This window comes from Chiloscyllium plagiosum, unplaced genomic scaffold (genome assembly GCF_037043375.1).
Source record: "Chiloscyllium plagiosum isolate Xiang-an unplaced genomic scaffold, Cpla_swu_hap1 HiC_scaffold_16, whole genome shotgun sequence".
In the NCBI taxonomy this organism is placed as follows: Eukaryota; Metazoa; Chordata; class Chondrichthyes; order Orectolobiformes; family Hemiscylliidae; genus Chiloscyllium; species Chiloscyllium plagiosum.
In genome coordinates, this window is record NW_028270154.1 from 71505152 (window position 1) to 71526882 (window position 21731).

A 21731-nucleotide genomic window follows, 5' to 3' on the forward strand; every position below is an offset into this window, starting at 1 on the left:
CCTAGATCAACAGTGACCTGAGCTAGGTGGATTAGCTTTGGGAATTACAGGGTTATAGGGGGTGGGTTAAGTGGGATGCTTGTTGGAGGGTCAGTGTGGACTCGATAGGCTAAATGGCCTGCTTCCACACTGTAGGGATTGTATAATTCAATGATTTATGAATGGTTCAGCTGACAAGGTCAGCACTCCTGAAATCCCTCATGCAATGACCACACATTTCACTTTCTATTCCACATGGACAAGTCAAAGATTGATTTGTCTTTCTTCATTAAAGCTGCTATGAGTTTCCTCATTTCTCATTTCTAATCTGTATGAATCCAATTATTATTTTTCCTCATAATTTTAGTAACTAATAAACTCACTCCTCCACACCCTGGTTATCTTTTAAAAGATAAGTTACATTGAAACCAAGAAAGGTATCCACGAGGGAAGGGATGTCTTGTGTTAAGTTAACCTCGTTGTGACCAAGTGAGGGGTATAATGATTTAGGAGTGTCGCATGAATTGCAGGACCTCAGGCAGGAATCTGTCCTAACTGCTTAAAAGAAAGTTGCTTTTGGTTTGCAGTAGCAGAGTGCTGTTTTGGAATGAAGATTTTTCGTGGTTTCATGATGCAGTTGATGTGATTGTTGTGCAGTACTCCCCCATTATTAACACTAACCTTGAAGACTCTGTGCTTCTCACTCAGGGTGTCAAACAGTGTATACATCGTGTTCAACATAGAAACCACTTGCATTGGCGTGATGTGACTGCAAATCCGAGTAAAACCAACCACATCACTGAACAGGATAGTGACATCTGGGAATACCTGCAAAAGGACAACCATCACAATTAGACAATACATTCAGGAACCTTGAGACAGCCGTATCTCACTCTCTGTCTTTCTGTTCACTATCTCTCTAACTTCCATTGTATTTTTGACTCTCAAATACTCTCTATTTGCCTCTGATGCAGGCTTTTGAACAGATTATTTTTATTATTGATTAATTCATGAGGTGCGGTGTTTCTGGCTGGTCAACATTTATTGCCCATCTCGAGTTTTCCTGAGGAGTTGCCTTCTTGAATTGCTGCATTCCATGCATTGCAGGCAGGATCATGGTGCTTTTAGGGACGGTGTTCCAGGATTTTTACCGACTATCACTGAAGGAACAACACTATGTTCCTGAAACGGATGGTAAGGGGCTTGGATGGGAATCTGCAGGGGGTAGTGTTCCCCTTTGTCTGTGGCCCTTTGTCCTTCTAGATGATTGTGGTCAAGGGTTTGGAAGGTCTAAGCAGCCTTGGTGAATTCATGCAGGTAAGAGGTTCACACTACTGCTTCAGTGGTGGTGCCAATCAGCTGGGCTTCTTTGTACCTTGAACATTGTTGGAGCTGCACCAATCCAAGCAACTGGGGAGTGTTCCATCACCTTCTTGACCTGTGCCCTGGAGATGGTGGACAGGCTTTGGAGAGTCAGGAGGTGAGTTACACATCGCTGTATTCCTCGCCTCTGACCTGCTGTTGTAGTTGGTCACTGTGTTTATGTGGCTAGTCCAGTTAAGTTTCTGGTGAATGGATGTTGATCATGGGGGATTCAGTAATGGTAAGGCCCTTGAATGTCATGGGGCAAAGGTTACATGTTGGAGGTGATCATTACCACATATTTGTGTGGTGCAAATGTTTCTTGCTACTATTCAGCCTCAGCCTGGATATTGCCCATGTCTGGCTGCATTTGGGCATGTACTGAGGAGTTGTGAATGGTGATGACTATTGTGCATTCCTCAGCGAACATCTTCACTTCTAACCGGGTGATGAAGGGAAGGTGATTGATGAAGCAGCTGAAGCTGGTTGGGCCTAGAACACTGTCCCAAAGAACACCTGCAGAGATGTTCTGGAGCTGCAATGACTGATCTCCAACACCACAACCATCTTCCTATATGCCAGGCATGATTCTAACCAGCAGAGAGTTTGTCCCCCGGTTTCCATTGATTCCAGTTTTGCGAGGGCTCCTTGGTGCCACGTTTGGTCAAATAGGGCCGTGATATCAAGGGCTGTCACTCTCACCTTTCCTCTGGAAAGTAACTCTTTTGTCCATGTTTGACCCTAGGCTGTACTAAATACAGGACCTGAGTGGCCCTCTCAGAACCCAAACTGGACGTCAGTGAGCAGGTTATTGCTGAGCAGATGCTGCTGATTGCACATTTTTTGGGCAGATGTCAGTGTTTGGTCAAGTGCAGCATGCTCTGGAGCACCAGTCTTCAGTCCTATTGTGTCAGGGTCTATATGTTCAGCAGCTTCCAGTGCCTCCAACTGTTTTTTCAAATCTATGGAGCAAATTGAAATGGCTGAAGGTTGGTATTTGTGCTACTGCAGGCCCACGGAGGAGGTTAAACTCAGTTAGTGCCCCGGTACACCTGGTTGAAGATTGTTGTGGATGCTTTCACCTTTTCTTTCACACTAATGTGCTGGGCTCTCCCATCTTTCAGGAAGGGTATGTTCATGGAGTTTCCTCCTCCTATACGTTGCTTACTTGTGCACCATCTGCCACAGCCCAACCTGGCAGAGTGGTCCTTCAGGACTTGGTCAGTTTGTCAGTAATTTTATGGTGGTTTAGGGATTTCTGGAAGAATAGGTACAGTGCACTGAAACAGAATCCTCGATGGGCACCCAGACAGATTTGGGGTACAGGGGGAGAATTGGGGTACTCAAACTGCACTGGTGTACAGGGTATCTGGACAGTTTGCGTTCCTGGGCAGTAGGGGTATCCAGACAGTATCAAAGTCTGGGATACACAGGCAGTATTAACATATCCTTTGTACAGTTGCCTAGAGCGAAGTGACCTTATGGGAATGATGTGAATTGCATTGGAGAGGGTGCAGAGGAGATTCACCAGGACGATGCCCTGGGATGGAGCATTCCAGCTATGAAGAGAGGCTGGATAAGCTCAGCTTGTTTTCTTTGGAGCAAAGAAGGCTGAGGAGGGAATCTGATCCAGGGGTATAAGATGATGAAAGACAGGGGCAGCATGGATAGGAAGCAGCAGTGAAAGAATCAGTAACAAGGGGCATAATTTTAAGGTCACAAGCAGGAGATTTAAAAGGGATTTGAGCAAAACCATTTTCACTCAGAGGTTGATGGGGCTCTGGGATGCACTGCCTGTGACGGTAGTTGAGGCAGGAAACATCACACCATTTGAAAGGTACATGGAAGATCATTTGAAGGTAACTGGGGAGACAAAGAGGAACATAGATGTAATCGTCTGATGGCCACTTCTGTGCAATCAAATTCTTTAGGGCAATATTGGGGTACATGGGCAGTATTGAGGTACAGAGGCAATATTGGGGTATACGGGCAGTATTGGAGCACACAGGCAGTACTGAGGTACAGAGGCAATATTGGGATGCACGGGCATTATTGGAGTACATGAGCAATTTTGGGGTACGCTGGCAATATCGGGGTACAAGGGCAATTTTGGGATACACAGACAGTATCGGGGTACACAGGCAATATCAGGGTAGATGGCCAATATTGGGTACGTGGGACATATTGGGGTGCATGGGCAGTATCATGATACATGTGCAGTTTCAGGGTACATGGGTAATGTTGGGCACATGGGCTGTAGGGGTACATGGGCAGTATTGGGGTGTACGGGCAGTATCAGGGTACATAGGCAGTATCAGGGTACACAGGCAGTATCGGGGTACACAGGCAGTATGGGGGTATACAGGCAGTATCGGGGTGCACTGGGAGTATCAAGGTACACAGACAGTATCAGGATACATGTGCAGTATCAGGGTACACAAGCAGTATTGGGGTACACAGGCAGCATCGGGGTATACGGGCAATATCAGGGTACACTGTAAGTATCGAGGTACATGGGCAGTATCAAGGTACACTGGAAGTATTGGGATACACAGGCAGTAACAAGGTGCACAGGCAGTACATGGGAACGCTCAGTATTCCCAGACAGTATCAGGGTAGAGAGCATCAGGCAGCCTCAATGTTCCCGGGCATTATCAGAGTACAGGGTATCTGGGCAGCTCAGCATTCCCAGGCAGTAGCAGGGTACAGGGTATTTGGGCAGGCTTAGTATTCCCAGGCAGTATCAGGGCACAGGTTATCTGGGCAGGCTCAGTATTCCCAGGCAGTATTAGGGCACAGGGTATCTGGGCAGGCTCAGTATTCCCAGGCAGTATCAGGGTACAGGGTATTTAGGCAGGTGCAGTATTCCAGGGCAGTATCAGGGTACAAGGTATCTGGACAGGCTCAGCATTCCCGGGCAGTATCAGGGTACAGGGTATCTGGGCAGGTGCAGTATTCCAGGGCAGTATCAGGGTACAGGGTATCTGGGCAGGCTCAGTATTCCCAGACAGTATCAGGGTACAAGGTATCTGGGCAGGCTCAGTATTCCCGGGCAGTATCGGGGACAGAGTATCTGGGCAGGCTCAGCATTCCCAGGCATTATCGAGGCACACAGGCTGTATTGAGATGTATGAGTAGTATCAAGTTATGCGAGTATTTGGGCAGTTTCAGTGCTGCCTCGGCAGTATTTGTGGGTCATTTGTTAATGGAATGTGTACCCAGTCACAGTTTGAGTACATCCTTTGGGAATCTTGGTCAAATGGGCTGACCTCACAAGTGTTAACAGAAGGCAATCCTTTCCGAAGACTCTTAGCGACAGGTTTTGGAATCATCCGATACAGGAGATCATCTGTCTTCTTCATCTCATAGTCCAGCATCTTCATGCTCTCCTCAAGTTTGCTTGACTTTTTCTGTTCCTGAAACAATGGAATCAACAAAACGGATGCTATGAACGTGGTGAGGAACCTGAACAACTTGATGCTACACCAGACAACACCGCCACCAACCCTATTACACAATACTACAGTATCACACAGCCCCCAGCACACATTAGTACCACATGGCTCCCAGCACCTCACGGCACCCAAAACTTCATGGCCTCTATAACTCACCTGTACCTAACAGCACCCAGCAGCCCCCAGTACCACACAGCACCCTCTAGTACCACACAGCACCCTCCAGTACCTCACAACACCCAGCACCCCCCAGTATCACACAACACCCAGCACCTCCCAGCACCACACAGCACCCGCTAGTACCACACAACACCCTCCAGTACCACACAGCGTCTTTCAGTGCCACACAGCACCCTCCAGTACCACACAACATCCCCCAGTACCTCACAAAACCCAGCATCCCCAGTACCACACAGCACCTCCCAATACCACACAGCACCTCCCAATGTCACACAGCACCCCCCAGTACCACACAGTACCCAGTATCCCCCAGTAGCATACATCACCTCCCAGTACCACACAGCACCACCCAATACCACACAATTCCCTGCAGCACCACACAGCACCCAGTATCCCCCAGTACCACAGCACCCTCCAGTACCACACAACCCCAATACCCCATTGCCTCCAGTACCACAGGGCCCCCAGTCTGATATGGCCTTCAGCACTCATAAATACCACATAGCCCGCAGTACCCTACAGCACCCATCGAAATCCAACCGCACCCACCAATATCCCATAGCACCCACTGAAATGCACTGACATCCATGTCATGCCTCCAATGTCCTGAGTGCCAGCCCTGCCCCGAGCTGCCATTAACACTGCTTCTTCCATGCTCCAAGACAAACAGACACCAGTCCCCACTCTCTGACCTGGATGAGAGCTCTCTTCAGTTCCTCAGACTGCTGGGTGCCAGCAAGAACCAGGTCTCGGCTCGAATCGTGCATACTGAGGTCATTGATGTACAATCCTGTCTTAAACATAGCACCCAGACTCTCCATTCTGTAACACAAGGCCAACATAGTCATCATTGCATCAATGGTCAGGTACCAACTGTACTTTCTGCCTTCAACTCAGTACTGACTGTCACATGCTCACTGCCCCGTGACCTATCTTTCACTGTCCCTGACCTCTCACTCACTGCCCTAGGCCTCACACTCACCTAGCCCTTACTTCCAATAATCAAATGTTGTCTCATTGTTTAAGAAGGTTGGCAGGATAACCCTGGATAGACAAGTTATGCTGCAGCTTTATAGAACCACACTTGGAATATTGTGTATAGTTCTGGTCACCACACTACCAGAAGGATGTGGATGCTTTGGAGAGGGTACAGAAAAGGTTTACCAGGATGTTACCTGGTATGGAGGATTTTAGTTAGAAAGAAAGGTTGGATAGACTGGGTTTGATTTCACTGGAATGCGACCTAATAGAAGTTTATAAGATTCTGAATGGTATGGATAGAGTGGAAAGTATGAGGATTTTTTCCCAGGGTGGAGAGGTCCGTTACTAAGGGACAATGGTTCAGGGGGTGAAGTTTAAAAGAGATGTGTGAGACAATGTTTTCACACAAAGGGTGGTGAGTGTCTGGAATGCGCTGCCAGAGGAGATGGTGGAAGCAGACACACAGCAGCATTCAAGAAACACCCAGATGAATACGTGAATAGAAAGGGAGTAGAAGGATACAGATCCTGTAAGTGAAGACAGTTTTAGTGTGGAAGAGCAAAATGTGTCGGCGCAGGCTCTGAGGGCTGAAGCGCCTGTTCCTGTACTGATTTGTTCCTGTTTTGTTCTTTGGTCACTGCCCCCAACTTCCAGTTCACTGTTACATGATCTCACGCTCACTTCCCCAAGACTTTACACATATTTCCCCCGGCCCTCTGACCCTGGTCTCTGTCCGTGACCCCTGCTCTATGTCCCTGACCCTGCTCTCCGTCCCTGACCCCTGCCCTCTGTCTCTGACCCCTGCTCACTGCCCCTGACCCCTACCCACTGCCCCCTGCTCACTATCCCTGACCCCTGCTCTCTATCCCATTCCCTGCTTCACTGTCCCTGACTCCTGCCCTCTGTTCCTGACCCCTGCTCTCTGTCCCTGACCCCTGCCCTCTGTCCCTGATACGTGCTCACTGTCTCTGATCCATGCTTACTGTCCCTGACCCCTGCACTCTGTCCTTATCTCTGCTCTCTGTCCCTGACCCCTGGTCATTGTCCCTGATCCATGCTCTCTGTCTCTGATCCCTGCCTTCTGTCCCTGACCCTGCTCTCTGTCCCTGACCCCTGCCCTCAGTTCCTGAAGCCTGCTCTCTGTCCCTGACCCCTGCCCTCTGTCCCTAGTCCGTGCTCACTGTCCCTGACCGCAGCTCTCTGTCAATGTCCCTGCTCACTGCACCCTGACCCCTGCTCACTGTCCCTGACCCCTGCACTCTGTCCCTGAACCCTGTTCTCTGTCTCTGACCCCTGGCACTGTCCCTGATCCCTGCTCACTGTCTCTGATCCCTGACCTCTGTCCCTGACCCCTGCCCTCTGTTCCTGACCCCTGCTCTCTGTCCCTGACCCCTGCCCACTGTCCCTGACACATGCTCACTGGCCCCTGCTCACTGTTCCTGACCCCTGCTCACTGTCCCTGAGCCTGCTCACTGTCCCTGACCCCTGCTCTCTGTCCCTGACCCCTGCTCACTGTCCCTGACACATGCTCACTGGCCCCTGCTCACTGTTCCTGACCCCTGCTCACTGTCCCTGAGCCTGCTCACTGTCCCTGACCCCTGCTCTCTGTCCCTGACCCTGCTCACTGTCCCTGACCCCTGTTCCCTGTCCCTGCTCACTGTCCCTGACCCCTGCTCACTGCCCCCTGCTCACTGTCCCTGAACCCTGCTCACTGCCCCATGCTCACTGTCCCTGACCCTGCTCACTGTCCCTGACCCCTGCTCTCGGTCCCTGACCCTGCTCACTGTCCATGACCCCTGCCCTCTGTCCCTGTCCCTGCTCACTGTCCCCGAACCCTGCTCTCTGTCCCTGACCCCTGGTCATTGTCCCTGATCCATGCTCTCCGTCTCTAATCCCTGACCTCTGTCCCTGACCCCTGCTCACTGTCCCTGACCCCTGCTCTCTGTCCCTGTCCCTGTTCACTGTCGCTGACCCCTGCTCTCTGTCCCTGTCCCTGCTCACTGTCCCTAAGCCCTGCTTTATGTCCCTGACCCCTGCACTCTGTCCCTGATCCCTGGCCTCTGTCCCTGACCCCTGGTCACTGTCCCTGACCACTGCACTCTGTCCCTGATCCCTGCTCTCTGTCCCTGACCCCTGGACACTGTCCCTGATCCCTGCTCTCTCTCCATGACCCCTGCTCACTGTCCCTGATCCCTGTTCTCTGTCTCTGATCCCTGCCCTCTGTCCCTGACTCTCTTCTCTGTACCTGACCCCTGCCCTCTGTTACTGATCGCTGCTCACTGTCCCTGACCCCTGCCCTCTGTCCCTGATCGCTGCTCACTGTCCCCGACCTCTGCTTATTGTCCCTGACCCCTGCACTCTGTCCCTGATCCCTGCTCACTGCCCCCTGACCCCTACACTCTGTCCCTGATCCCTGCTCTCTGTCCCTGACCCCTGCCCTCTGTCCCTGATCCCTGCGCACTGCCCCCTGACCCCTGCCCTCTGTTCCTGATCACTGCTCTCTGTTCCTGACCCCTGCTCTCTCTCCCTGATCCCTGCTCTCTGTCTCTGATTCCTGCCTTCTGTCCCTGATTCCTGCTCTCTGTCCCTGACACCTGCCCTCCGTTCCTGACCCCTGTTCTGTGTCCCTGAACCCTACCCTCTGTCCCTGACCCCTGCCCTCTGTCCCTGACCCCTGCTCACTGTCCCTGACCCATGCTCACTGCCCCCTGCTCACTGTCCCTGACCCCTGCTCTCTGTCCCTGACACCTGCTCTCTGTCCCTGACCCATGCTCACTGCCCCCTGCTCACTGTTCCTGACCCCTGCTCACTGTCTCTGACCCCTGCTCACTGCCCCCTGCTCACTGTCCTTGAGCCTGCTTACTGTCCCTGACCCCTGCTCTCTGTCCCTGATCCCTGCTCTCCGTCCCTGACTCCTGCCCTCTGTTCCTGACCCCTGCTTTCTGTCCCTGACCCCTGCCCTCTGTCCCTGATACGTGCTCACTGTCTCTGATCCCTGCTCACTGTCCCTGACCCTGCTCTCTGTCCCTGACCCCTGCCCTCAGTTCCTGAAGCCTGCTCTCTGTCCCTGACCCCTGCCCTCTGTCCCTGGTCCGTGCTCACTGTCCCTGACCACAGCTCTCTGTCAATGTCCCTGCTCACTGCACCCTGACCCCTGCTCACTGTCCCTGACCCCTGCACTCTGTCCCTGAACCCTGTTCTCTGTCTCTGACCCCTGGCACTGTCCCTGATCCCTGCTCACTGTCCCTGACACATGCTCACTGGCCCTGAGCCTGCTCACTGTCCCTGACCCCTGCTCTCTGTCCCTGACCCTGCTCTCTGTTCCTGACCCCTGCTCTCTGTCCCTGACCCCTGCCCACTGTCCCTGACCCCTGCTCACTGTCCCTGACACATGCTCACTGGCCCCTGCTCACTGTTCCTGACCCCTGCTCACTGTCCCTGAGCCTGCTCACTGTCCCTGACCCCTGCTCTCTGTCCCTGACCCTGCTCACTGTCCCTGACCCCTGTTCCCTGTCCCTGCTCACTGTCCCTGACCCCTGCTCACTGCCCCCTGCTCACTGTCCCTGAACCCTGCTCACTGCCCCATGCTCACTGTCCCTGACCCTGCTCACTGTCCCTGACCCCTGCTCTCTGTCCCTGACCCTGCTCACTGTCCATGACCCCTGCCCTCTGTCACTGTCCCTGCTCACTGTCCCTGAACCCTGCTCTCTGTCCCTGACCACTGGTCATTTTCCCTGATCCATGCTCTCTGTCTCTGATCCCTGACCTCTGTCCCTGACCCCTGCTCACTGTCCCTGACCCCTGCTCTCTGTCCCTGTCCCTGTTCACTGTCGCTGACTCTCCTCTCTCTACCTGACCCCTGCCCTCTGTTACTGATCGCTGCTCACTGTCCCCGACCCCTGCTTATTGTCTCTGACCCCTGCACTCTGTCCCTGATCCCTGCTCACTGCCCCCTGACCACTACACTCTGTCCCTGATCCCTGCTCTCTGTCCCTGACCCCTGCCCTCTGTCCCTGATCCCTGCGCACTGCCCCCTGACCCCTGCCCTCTGTTCCTGATCACTGCTCTCTGTTCCTGACCCCTGCTCTCTCTCCCTGATCCCTGCTCTCTGTCTCTGATCCCTGCCTTCTGTCCCTGATCCCTGCTCTCTGTCCCTGACACCTGCCCTCCGTTCCTGACCCCTGCTCTATGTCCCTGAACCCTACCCTCTGTCCCTGAACCCTGCCCTCTGTCCCTGACCCCTGCTCACTGTCCCTGACCCATGCTCACTGCCCCCTGCTCACTGTCCATGACCCCTGCTCTCTGTCCCTGACACCTGCTCTCTGTCTCTGACCCCTGCTCACTGCCCCCTGCTCACTGTCCTTGAGCCTGCTTACTCTCCCTGACCCCTGCACTCTGTCCCTGATCCCTGCCCTCTGTACCTGATCCCTGCCCTCTGACCCTGACCCCTGCTCTCTGTCCCTGACCCCTGCCCTCTGATCCTGACCCCTGCCCTCTGTCCCTGACCCATGCTCATAGGCCCCTGCTCACTGTTCCTGACCCCTGCTCACTGTCCCTCACACCTGCTCTCTGTCCCTGTCCCTGGTCACTGTCCCTGGTCACTGTCTCTTACCCCTGCTCACTGTTTCTGACCCCTGCCCTTTGTTCCTGATCCCTGCTCACTGCCCCCGACTCCTGCACACTGTCCCTGACCCCTGCACTCTGTCCCTGATCCCTGCTCTCTGTCCCTGACCCCTGCTCACTGGCCCTGTTCCCTGCACTCTGTCCCTGACCCTGCTCAATGTCCCTGACCCCTGCTCACTGTCCCTGACCCCTGCTCTCTGTCCCTGATCCCTGCTTACTGTCCCTGACCCCTGCACTCTGTCCCTGATCCCTGCTCTCTGTCCCTGACCCCTGCTCACTGTCCGTGACCCTGCTCACTGTCCCTGATCCCTGCTCTCTGTCCCTGACCCTGCTCACTGTCCCTAACCCCTGCTCATTGCCCCCTGCTCACTGTCCCTGACCCTGCTTACTGTCCCTGACTCCTGCTCGCTATCCCTGTCCCTGCTCACTGTCTATGACCCCTGCTTACTATCCCTGACCCTTGAACTCTGTCCCTGATCCCTGATCTCTGTTCCTGACCCCTGGTCACTGTCCCTGATCCCTGCTCTCTGTCCCTGATCCGTGCTCACTGTCCCTGACCCCTGCTCTCTGTCCCTGTCCCTGCTCATTCTCCCTGACCCCTGCTTACTGTCCCTGACCCCTGCACTCTGTCCTGACCCCTGGTCACTGTCCCTGATCCCTGCTCACTGTCCCTGACCCCTGCCGTCTGTTCCTGTCCCCTGCTCACTGTCCTTGACCCATGTTCACTGCCCCCTGCTCACTGTTCCTGACCCCTGCTCACTATCCCTGACCACTGCTCACTGAGCCCTGCTCTCTGTCCCTGACCCTGCTCACTCTTCCTGAGCCTGCTCACTGTCCGTGACCCCTGCCCCCTGTCCTGTCCCTGGTCACTGTCCCTGACCCCTGCTCACTGTCCTGTCCCTGGTCACTGTCCCTGACCACTGCTCACTGTCTCTGATCCCTGCCCTCTGTCCTTGTCTCTGCTTACTGCCCCCTGACCCCTGCTCTCTGTTCCTGAGCCTGCTCACTGTCCATGGCCCCTGCTCTCTGTCCTGTCCCTGGTCACTGTCCCTGACCCCTGCTCTCTGTCCCTGACCCTGCTCTCTGTCCCTGACCCCTGCTCTTTGTCTCTGTCCCTGGTCACTGTCCCTGACCCCTGCCCTCTGTCCCTGATCCATGCTCACTGTCCCTGTCCCTGCTCACTGTCCCTGGCCCCTGCTCTCTGTCCCTGTCCCTGCTCACTGTCCCTGACCCCTGCTCTCTGGCCCTGACCCCTGCTCTCTGTCCCTGACCCCTGCCCTCTGTCCCTGATCCGTGCTCACTGTCCCTGACCACTGCTCTCTGTTCCTGACCCCTGAGCCCTGTCCCTGATCCCTGCTCTCTGTCCCTGACACATGCCCTCTGTTCTTGACTCCTGCTCTGTCTCAGACCTCTGCCCTCTATCCCTGAACCCTGCCCTCTCACCCTGACCCCTGCTCTCTGTCCCTGACCCCTGCTCACTGTCCCTGACCCTGTTACTGTCCCTGACCCCTGCTCTCTGTCCCTGACCCTGCTCTCTGTCCCTGACCTCTGCTCTTTGTCTCTGTCCCTGCTCACTGTTCCTGAGCCCTGCTTACTGTCCCTGAACCCTGCACTCTGTCCCTGATCCCTGCTCTATGTCCCTGACCACTGCCCTCTGTCCCTGATCTGTGCTCACTGTCCCTGACCCCTGCCCTCTGTCCCTGATCCCTGCGCACTGCCCCCTGACCCCTGCCCTCTGTTCCTGATCACTGCTCTCTGTTCCTGACCCCTGCTCTCTCTCCCTGATCCCTGCTCTCTGTCTCTGATCCCTGCCTTCTGTCCCTGATCCCTGCTCTCTGTCCCTGACACCTGCCCTCCGTTCCTGACCCCTGCTCTATGTCCCTGAACCCTACCCTCTGTCCCTGAACCCTGCCCTCTGTCCCTGACCCCTGCTCACTGTCCCTGACCCCTGCTCACTGTCCCTGACCCATGCTCACTGCCCCCTGCTCACTGTCCATGACCCCTGCTCTCTGTCCCTGACACCTGATCTCTGTCTCTGACCCCTGCTCACTGCCCCCTGCTCACTGTCCTTAAGCCTGCTTACTCTCCCTGACCCCTGCACTCTGTACCTGATCCCTGCCCTCTGACCCTGACCCCTGCTCTCTGTCCCTGACCCCTGCCCTCTGATCATGACCCCTGCCCTCTGTCCCTGACCCATGCTCATAGGCCCCTGCTCACTGTTCCTGACTCCTGCTCGCTATCCCTGTCCCTGCGCACTGTCTATGACCCCTGCTTACTATCCCTGACTCTTGAACTCTGTCCCTGATCCCTGATCTCTGTTCCTGACCCCTGGTCACTGTCCCTGATCCCTGCTCTCTGTCCCTGATCCGTGCTCACTGTCCCTGACCCCTGCTCTCTGTCCCTGTCCCTGCTCATTCTCCCTGACCCCTCCTTACTGTCCCTGACCCCTGCACTCTGTCCTGACCCCTGGTCACTGTCCCTGATCCCTGCTCACTGTCCCTGACCCCTGCCGTCTGTTCCTGTCCCCTGCTCACTGTCCTTGACCCATGTTCACTGCCCCCTGCTCACTGTTCCTGACCCCTGCTCACTATCCCTGACCACTGCTCACTGAGCCCTGCTCTCTGTCCCTGACCCTGCTCACTCTTCCTGAGCCTGCTCACTGTCCGTGACCCCTGCTCCCTGTCCTGTCCCTGGTCACTGTCCCTGACCCCTGCTCACTGTCCTGTCCCTGGTCACTGTCCCTGACCCCTGCTCACTGTCTCTGATCCCTGCCCTCTGTCCTTGTCTCTGCTTACTGCCCCCTGACCCCTGCTCTCTGTTCCTGAGCCTGCTCACTGTCCATGGCCCCTGCTCTCTGTCCTGTCCCTGGTCACTGTCCCTGACCCCTGCTCTCTGTCCCTGACCCTGCTCTCTGTCCCTGACCCCTGCTCTTTGTCTCTGTCCCTGACCCCTGCCCTCTGTCCCTGATCCATGCTCACTGTCCCTGTCCCTGCTCACTGTCCCTGGCCCCTGCTCTCTGTCCCTGTCCCTGTCCCTGCTCACTGTCCCTGACCCCTGCTCTCTGGCCCTGACCCCTGCTCTCTGTCCCTGACCCCTGCCCTCTGTCCCTGATCCGTGCTCACTGTCCCTGACCACTGCTCTCTGTTCCTGACCCCTGGGCCCTGTCCCTGATCCCTGCTCTCTGTCCCTGACACATGCCCTCTGTTCTTGACTCCTGCTCTGTCTCAGACCTCTGCCCTCTATCCCTGAACCCTGCCCTCTCACCCTGACCCCTGCTCTCTGTCCCTGACCCCTGCTCACTGTCCCTGACCCTGTTACTGTCCCTGACCCCTGCTCTCTGTCCCTGACCCTGCTCTCTGTCCCTGACCTCTGCTCTTTGTCTCTGTCCCTGCTCACTGTCCCTGAGCCCTGCTTACTGTCCCTGAACCCTGCACTCTGTCCCTGATCCCTGCTCTATGTCCCTGACCCCTGCCCTCTGTCCCTGATCTGTGCTCACTGTCCCTGACCCCTGCTCTCTGTCCCTGATCCCTGCGCACTGCCCCCTGACCCCTGCCCTCTGTTCCTGATCACTGCTCTCTGTTCCTGACCCCTGCTCTCTCTCCCTGATCCCTGCTCTCTGTCTCTGATCCCTGCCTTCTGTCCCTGATCCCTGCTCTCTGTCCCTGACACCTGCCCTCCGTTCCTGACCCCTGCTCTATGACCCTGAACCCTACCCTCTGTCCCTGAACCCTGCCCTCTGTCCCTGACCCCTGCTCACTGTCCCTGACCCCTGCTCACTGTCCCTGACCCATGCTCACTGCCCCCTGCTCACTGTCCATGACCCCTGCTCTCTGTCCCTGACACCTGCTCTCTGTCTCTGACCCCTGCTCACTGCCCCCTGCTCACTGTCCTTGAGCCTGCTTACTCTATCTGACCCCTGCACTCTGTCCCTGATCCCTGCCCTCTGTACCTGATCCCTGCCCTCTGACCCTGACCCCTGCTCTCTGTCCCTGACCCTGCCCTCTGATCCTGACCCCTGCCCTCTGTCCCTGACCCATGCTCATAGGCCCCTGCTCACTGTTCCTGACCCCTGCTCACTGTCCCTCACACCTGCTCTCTGTCCCTGTCCCTGGTCACTGTCCCTGGTCACTTTCTCTTACCCCTGCTCACTGTTTCTGACCCCTGCCCTTTGTTCCTGATCCCTGCTCACTGCCCCCGACTCCTGCACACTGTCCCTGACCCCTGCACTCTGTCCCTGATCCCTGCTCTCTGTCCCTGACCCCTGCTCACTGGCCCTGTTCCCTGCCCTCTGTCCCTGACCCTGCTCAATGTCCCTGACCCCTGCTCACTGTCCCTGACCCCTGCTTACTGTCCCTGTTCCCTGCACTCTGTCCCTGATCCCTGCTCTCTGTCCCTGACCCCTGCTCACTGTCCGTGACCCTGCTCACTGTCCCTGATCCCTGCTCTCTGTCCCTGACCCTGCTCACTGTCCCTAACCCCTGCTCATTGCCCCCTGCTCACTGTCCCTGACCCTGCTTACTGTCCCTGACTCCTGCTCGCTATCCCTGTCCCTGCTCACTGTCTATGACCCCTGCTTACTATCCCTGACCCTTGAACTCTGTCCCTGATCCCTGATATCTGTTCCTGACCCCTGGTCACTGTCCCTGATCCCTGCTCTCTGTCCCTGATCCGTGCTCACTGTCCCTGACCACTGCTCTCTGTCCCTGTCCCTGCTCATTCTCCCTGACCCCTGCTTACTGTCCCTGACCCCTGCACTCTGTCCTGACCCCTGGTCACTGTCCCTGATCCCTGCTCACTGTCCCTGACCCCTGCCGTCTGTTCCTGTCCCCTGCTCACTGTCCTTGACCCATGTTCACTGCCCCCTGCTCACTGTTCCTGACCCCTGCTCACTATCCCTGACCACTGCTCACTGAGCCCTGCTCTCTGTCCCTGACCCTGCTCACTCTTCCTGAGCCTGCTCACTGTCCGTGACCCCTGCCCCCTGTCCTGTCCCTGGTCACTGTCCCTGACCCCTGCTCACTGACCTGTCCCTGGTCACTGTCCCTGACCCCTGCTCACTGTCTCTGATCCCTGCCCTCTGTCCTTGTCTCTGCTTACTGCCCCCTGACCCCTGCTCTCTGTTCCTGAGCCTGCTCACTGTCCATGGCCCCTGCTCTCTGTCCCGTCCCTGGTCACTGTCCCTGACCCCTGATCTCTGTCCCTGACCCTGCTTCTCTGTCCCTGACCCCTGCTCTTTGTCTCTGTCCCTGGTCACTGTCCCTGACCCCTGCCCTCTGTCCCTGATCCATGCTCACTGTCCCTGTCCCTGCTCACTGTCCCTGGCCCCTGCTCTCTGTCCCTGTCCCTGTCCCTGCTCACTGTCCTTGACCCCTGCTCTCTGGCCCTGACCCCTGCTCTCTGTCCCTGACCCCTGCCCTCTGTCCCTGATCCGTGCTCACTGTCCCTGACCACTGCTCTCTGTTCCTGACCCCTGGGCCCTGTCCCTGATCCCTGCTCTCTGTCCCTGACACATGCCCTCTGTTCTTGACTCCTGCTCTGTCTCAGACCTCTGCCCTCTATCCCTGAACCCTGCCCTCTCACCCTGACCCCTGCTCTCTGTCCCTGACCCCTGCTCACTGTCCCTGACCCTGTTACTGTCCCTGACCCCTGCTCTCTGTCCCTGACCCTGCTCTCTGTCCCTGACCTCTGCTCTTTGTCTCTGTCCCTGCTCACTGTCCCTGAGCCCTGCTTACTGTCCCTGAACCCTGCACTCTGTCCCTGATCCCTGCTCTATGTCCCTGACCCCTGCCCTCTGTCCCTGATCTGTGCTCACTGTCCCTGATCCCTGTTACTGTCCCTGACCCCTGCTCTCTGTCCCTGTCCCTGCTCACTGTCCCTGGCCCCTGCTCACTGTCGCTGGCCCTGTCCCTGCTCACTGTCCCTGACCCCTGCTTACTGTCCCTGACCCCTGCTCTCTGTCACTGACCACTGCTCTCTGTTCCTGACCCTGCCCTCTGTCCCTGACCCCTGCTCACTGTCCCTGACCCCTGCTCTCTGTCCCTGACCCTGCTCTCTGTCCCTGACCCTGCTCGCTGTCCCTGACCCCTGCTCTTTGTCCCTGTCCCTGCTCACTGTCCCTGAGCCCTGCTTACTGTCCCTGAACCCTGCACTCTATCCCTGATCCCTGCTCTCTGTCCCTGATCCCTGGTCACTGTCCCTGATCCCTGATCCCTGCTCTCTGTCCCTGATCCGTGCTCACTGTCCCTGATCCCTGCTGTCTGTCCCTGACCCTGATCTCTGTTCCTGACCCCTGCCCTCTATCCCTGAACCCTGCCCTCTCACCCTGACCCCTGCTCTCTGTCCCTGCTCACTGTCCCTGATCCCTGCTCACTGTCCCTGACCACTGCTCTCTGTTCCTGACCCCTGGGCCCTGTCCCTGATCCCTGCTCTCTGTCCCTGGCACATGCCCTCTGTTCTTGACTCCTGCTCTGTCTCAGACCTCTGCCCTCTATCCCTGAACCCTGCCCTCTCACCCTGACCCCTGTTCTCTGTCCCTGACCCCTGCTCACTGTCCCTGATCCCTGTTACTGTTACTGACCCTTGCTCTCTGTCCCTGACCCTGCTCTCTGTCCCTGACCTCTCCTCTTTGTCTCTGTCCCTGCTCACTGTCCCTGAGCCCTGCTTACTGTCCCTGAACCCTGCACTCTGTCCCTGATCCCTGCTCTATGTCCCTGACCCCTGCCCTCTGTCCCTGATCTGTGCTCACTGTCCCTGACCCCTGCTCTCTGTCCCTGTCCCTGCTCACTGTCCCTGGCCCCTGCTCACTGTCCCTGGCCCTGTCCCTGCTCACTGTCCCTGACCCCTGTTTACTGTCCCTGACCCTGCTCTCTGTCCCTGACCCTGCTCTCTGTCCCTGACCCCTGCTCTTTGTCCCTGACCCCTGCTCTTTGTCTCTGTCCCTGCTCACTGTCCCTGAGCCCTGCTTACTGTCCCTGAACCCTGCACTGTATCCCTGATCCCTGCTCTCTGTCCCTGATCCCTGGTCACTGTCCCTGATCCCTGATCCCTGCTCTATGTCCCTGACCCCTGCCCTCTGTCCCTGATCCGTGCTCTCTGTCCCTGACTGTGATCTCTGTTCCTGACCCCTGCCCTCTATCCCTGAACCCTGCCCTCTCACCCTGACCCCTGCTCTCTGTCCCTGACCCCTACTCACTGTCCATGACCCTGCTCTCTGTCCCTGCCCCTGCTCACTTCCCTAACCCCTTCTCATTGCCCCCTGCTTACTGTCCCTGACCCTGCTTACTGTCCCTGACCCCTACTCTCTATCCCTGTCCCTGCTCACTGTCCATGACCCCTGCTTACTATCCCTGACCCTTGAACTCTGTCCCTGATCCCTGATCTCTGTTCCTGACCCCTGGTCACTGTCCCTGATCCCTGCTCTCTGTCCCTGACCCCTGCCCTCTGTCCCTGATCCGTGCTCACTGTCCCTGACCCTGCTCTCTGACCCTGTCCCTGCTCATTCTCCCTGACCCCTGCTTACTGTCCCTGACCCCTGCACTCTGTCCCTAACTCATGCTCACTGCCCCCTGCTCACTGTCCCTGACCCTGCTCACTGTCCCTGGCCCCTGCTTACTGTGAGAAAGTGAGGACTCCAGATGCTGGAGATCACTGTTCATGATCCCTGCTCTCTGTCCCTGACCCCTGCCCTCTGTCCCTGACCCCTGCTCACAGTCCCTGACCCATCTCATTGCCCCCTGCTCACTGTTCCTGACCCCTGCTCACTGCCCCCTGAACGCTGCTCACTGTCCCTGAGCCTGCTCACTGTCCCTGACCTCTGCTCTCTGTCCCTGACCCTGCTTACTGTCCCTGATCCCTGCCCTTTGTCCCTGACCCCTGCTCTCTGTCCCTGACCCCTGGTCACTGTCCCTGATCCCTGCTCTCGGTCTCTGATCCCTGCCCTCTGTCCCTGAGCCTGCTTTCAGTCCCTGACCCCTGCCCTCTGTTCCTGACCCCTGGTCACTGTCCCTGATCCCTGATCCCTGCTCTTTGTCCCTGACCCCTGCCCTCTGTCCCTGATCTGTGCTCACTGTCCCTGACCCCTGCTCTCTGTCCCTGTCCCTGCTCACTGTCCCTGGCCCCTGCTCACTGTTCCTGGCCCCTGCTCACTGTCCCTGACCCTGTCCCTGCTCACTGTCCCTGACCCCTGCTTACTGTCCCTGACCTGTGCTCTCTGTCACTGACCCCTACCCTCTGTCCCTGATCCGTGCTCACTGTCCCTGACCACTGCTCTCTGTTCCTGACCCCTACCCTCTGTCCCTGACCCCTGCTCACTGTCCCTGACCCTGTTACTGTCCCTGACCCCTGGTCTCTGTCCCTGACCCTGCTCTCTGTCCCTGACCATGCTCGCTGTCCCTGACCCCTGCTCTTTGTCTCTGTCCCTGCTCACTGTCCCTGAGCCCTGCTTACTGTCCCTGAACCCTGCACTCTATCCCTGATCCCTGCTCTCTGTCCCTGATCCCTGGTCACTGTCCCTGATCCCTGATCCCTGCTCTATGTCCCTGACCCCTGCCCTCTGTCCCTTATCGGTGCTCTCTGTCCCTGACCCTGCTCTCTGTCCCTGACCCTGCTCTCTGTCCCTGACCCCTGCTCTTTGTCTCTGTCCCTGCTCACTGTCCCTGAGCCCTGCTTACTGTCCCTGAACCCTGCACTCTATCCCTGATCCCTGCTCTCTGTCCCTGATCCCTGGTCACTGTCCCTGATCCCTGATCCCTGCTCTATGTCCCTGACCCCTGCCCTCTGTCCCTGATCCGTGCTCACTGTCCCTGATCCCTGCTCTCTGTCCCTGACCCTGATCTCTGTTCCTGACCCCTGCCCTCTATCCCTGAACCCTGCCCTCTCACCCTGACCCCTGCTCTCTGTCCCTGACCCCTGCTCATTGTCCATGACCCTGCTCACTGTCCCTGATCCCTGCTCTCTGTCCCTGCCCCTGCTCACTTCCCTAACCCCGTCTCATTGCCCCCTGTTTACTGTCCCTGACCCTGCTTACTGTCCCTGACCCCTACTCTCTATCCCTGTCCCTGCTCACTGTCCATGACCCCTGCTTACTATCCCTGACCCTTGAACTCTGGCCCTGATCCCTGATCTCTGTTCCTGACCCCTGGTCACTGTCCCTGATCCCTGCTCTCTGTCCCTGACCCCTGCCCTCTGTCCCTGATCCGTGCTCACTGTCCCTGACCCCTGCTCTCTGTCCCTGTCCCTGCTCATTCTCCCTGACCCCTGCTTACTGTCCCTGACCCCTGCACTCTGTCCCTGACCCCTGGTCACTGTCCTTGATCCCTGCTCTCTGTATCTGATCCCTGCCCTCTGCCACTGACCCCTGCTCTCTGTCCCTGACACCTGCCCTCTGTTCCTGATCCCTGCTCACTGTCCCTGACCTCTGGTCACTGTCCATGATCCCTGATCTCTGTTTCTGATCCCTGCCCTCTGTCCCTGACCCCTACTCTCTGCCCCTGACACCTGCCTTCTGTCCCTGACCCCTGCTCCATGTCCCTGACCCATGCTCATTATCCCTGACCCATGCTCACTGCCCCCTGCTCACTGTTCCTGACCCCTGCTCACTGTTCCTGACCCCTGCTCCATGTACCTGACCCCTGCTCCATGTCCCTGACCCCTGCTCACTGTCCCCTGCTCACTGTCCCTGACCTTGCTCACTGTTCCTGACCCTACTCACTATCTCTGACCCCTGCCCTCTGTCCTTGTCCTTGCTCACTGCCCCCTGACCCCTGCTCACTGCCCTGAGCCGCTCACTGTCCCTGACCGCTGCTCTCTGTCCCTGACCCTGCTCACTGTCCCTGACCACTGCTCTCTGTCCCTTTCCCTGGTCACTGTCCCTGTCCCTGGTCATTGTCCCTGACCCCTGCCCTCTGTTCCTGATCCCTGCTCTCTGTTCCTGACCCCTGCTCTCTATCCCTGATCCCTGCTCACTGCTCCTGACTCCTGCTCACTGTCCCTGTCCCCTGCTCTCTGTCCCTGACCCCTGCTAATTGTCCCTGACTCCTGCACTCTGTCCCTGATCCCTGTCCCTGACCCCTGGTCACTGTCCCTGTTCCCTGCTCTCTGTCTCTGATCCCTGCCCTCTGTCGCTGACCCCTGCCCTCTGTCCCTGACCCCTGTACTCTGTCCCTAACTCATGCTCACTGACCCCTGCTCACTGTCCCTGACCCTGCTCACTGTCCCTGGCCCCTGCTTACTGTGAGAAAGTGAGGACTCCAGATGCTGGAGATCACTGTTCATGACCCCTGCTCTCTGTCCCTGACCCCTGGCCTCTGTCCCTGACCCCTGCTCACTGTCCTTGACCCATGCTCACTGTCCCTGACCCATGCCCATTGCCCCCTGCTCACTGTCCCTGACCCCTGCTCTCTGTTTCTGACCCCTGCTCACTGTCGCTGACACTGCTCACTGTTTCTGGCCCCTGCTTACTGTGAGAAAGTGAGGACTCCAGATGCTGGAGATCAATGTTCATGACCCCTGCTCTCTGTCCCTGACCCCTGGCCTCTGTCCCTGACCCCTGGCCTCTGTCCCTGACCCCTGCTCACTGTCCTTGACCCATGCTCATTGCCCCCTGCTCTCTGTTCCTGACACATGCTCTCTGTCCCTGACCCTGCTCACTGTTCCTGACCCATGCTCTCTGTCCCTGACCCTGCTCACTGTTCGTGACCCCTGCTCACTCCCCTGACCCTGCTCACTGTCCCTGACACCCGCTCTCTGTCCTTGACCCCTGGTCACTTTCCCTGATCCCTGCTCTCTGTCCCTGATCCCTGCCCTCTGTCCCTGCTCTTTGCTCACTGCCCCTGACCGCTGCTCTCTGTCCCTGACCCCTGGTCACTGTCCATGATCCCTGCACTCTGTCTCTGATCCCTGCCCTCTGTCCCTGACCCCTGCTCTCTGTTCCTGACACCTGCCTTCTGTCCCTGACCTCTGCTCTCTGTCCCTGACCCTGCTTACTGTCCCTGATCCCTGCCCTTTGTCCCTGCTCTCTGTCGCTGATCCCTGCCCTCAGTCCCTGACCCTGCTTTCTGTCCCTGACCCCTGCCCTCTGTTCCTGACCCCTGCTCTCTGTCGCTGACACCTGCCCTCTGTTCCTGACCCTTGCTCACTGTCCGTAGCCCCTGC

At 57.1% G+C, this 21731-nt stretch overlaps 1 protein-coding gene across 1 annotated transcript in view; it reads right to left on the minus strand.

Moving 5' to 3' along the window:
- LOC122556851 (soluble guanylate cyclase 88E-like) overlaps positions 1-21731 on the minus strand; it is a 117653-nt gene that overhangs the window by 49060 nt on the left and 46862 nt on the right. Inside the window, exons 5-7 of the mRNA XM_087995053.1 lie at positions 5669-5798; positions 4611-4757; positions 661-807 (exon numbers count right to left, since the gene is read on the minus strand). Coding sequence (XP_087851179.1) covers positions 661-807; positions 4611-4757; positions 5669-5798 — 424 coding nt within the window. The remainder of the gene's footprint in view (positions 1-660; positions 808-4610; positions 4758-5668; positions 5799-21731) is intronic.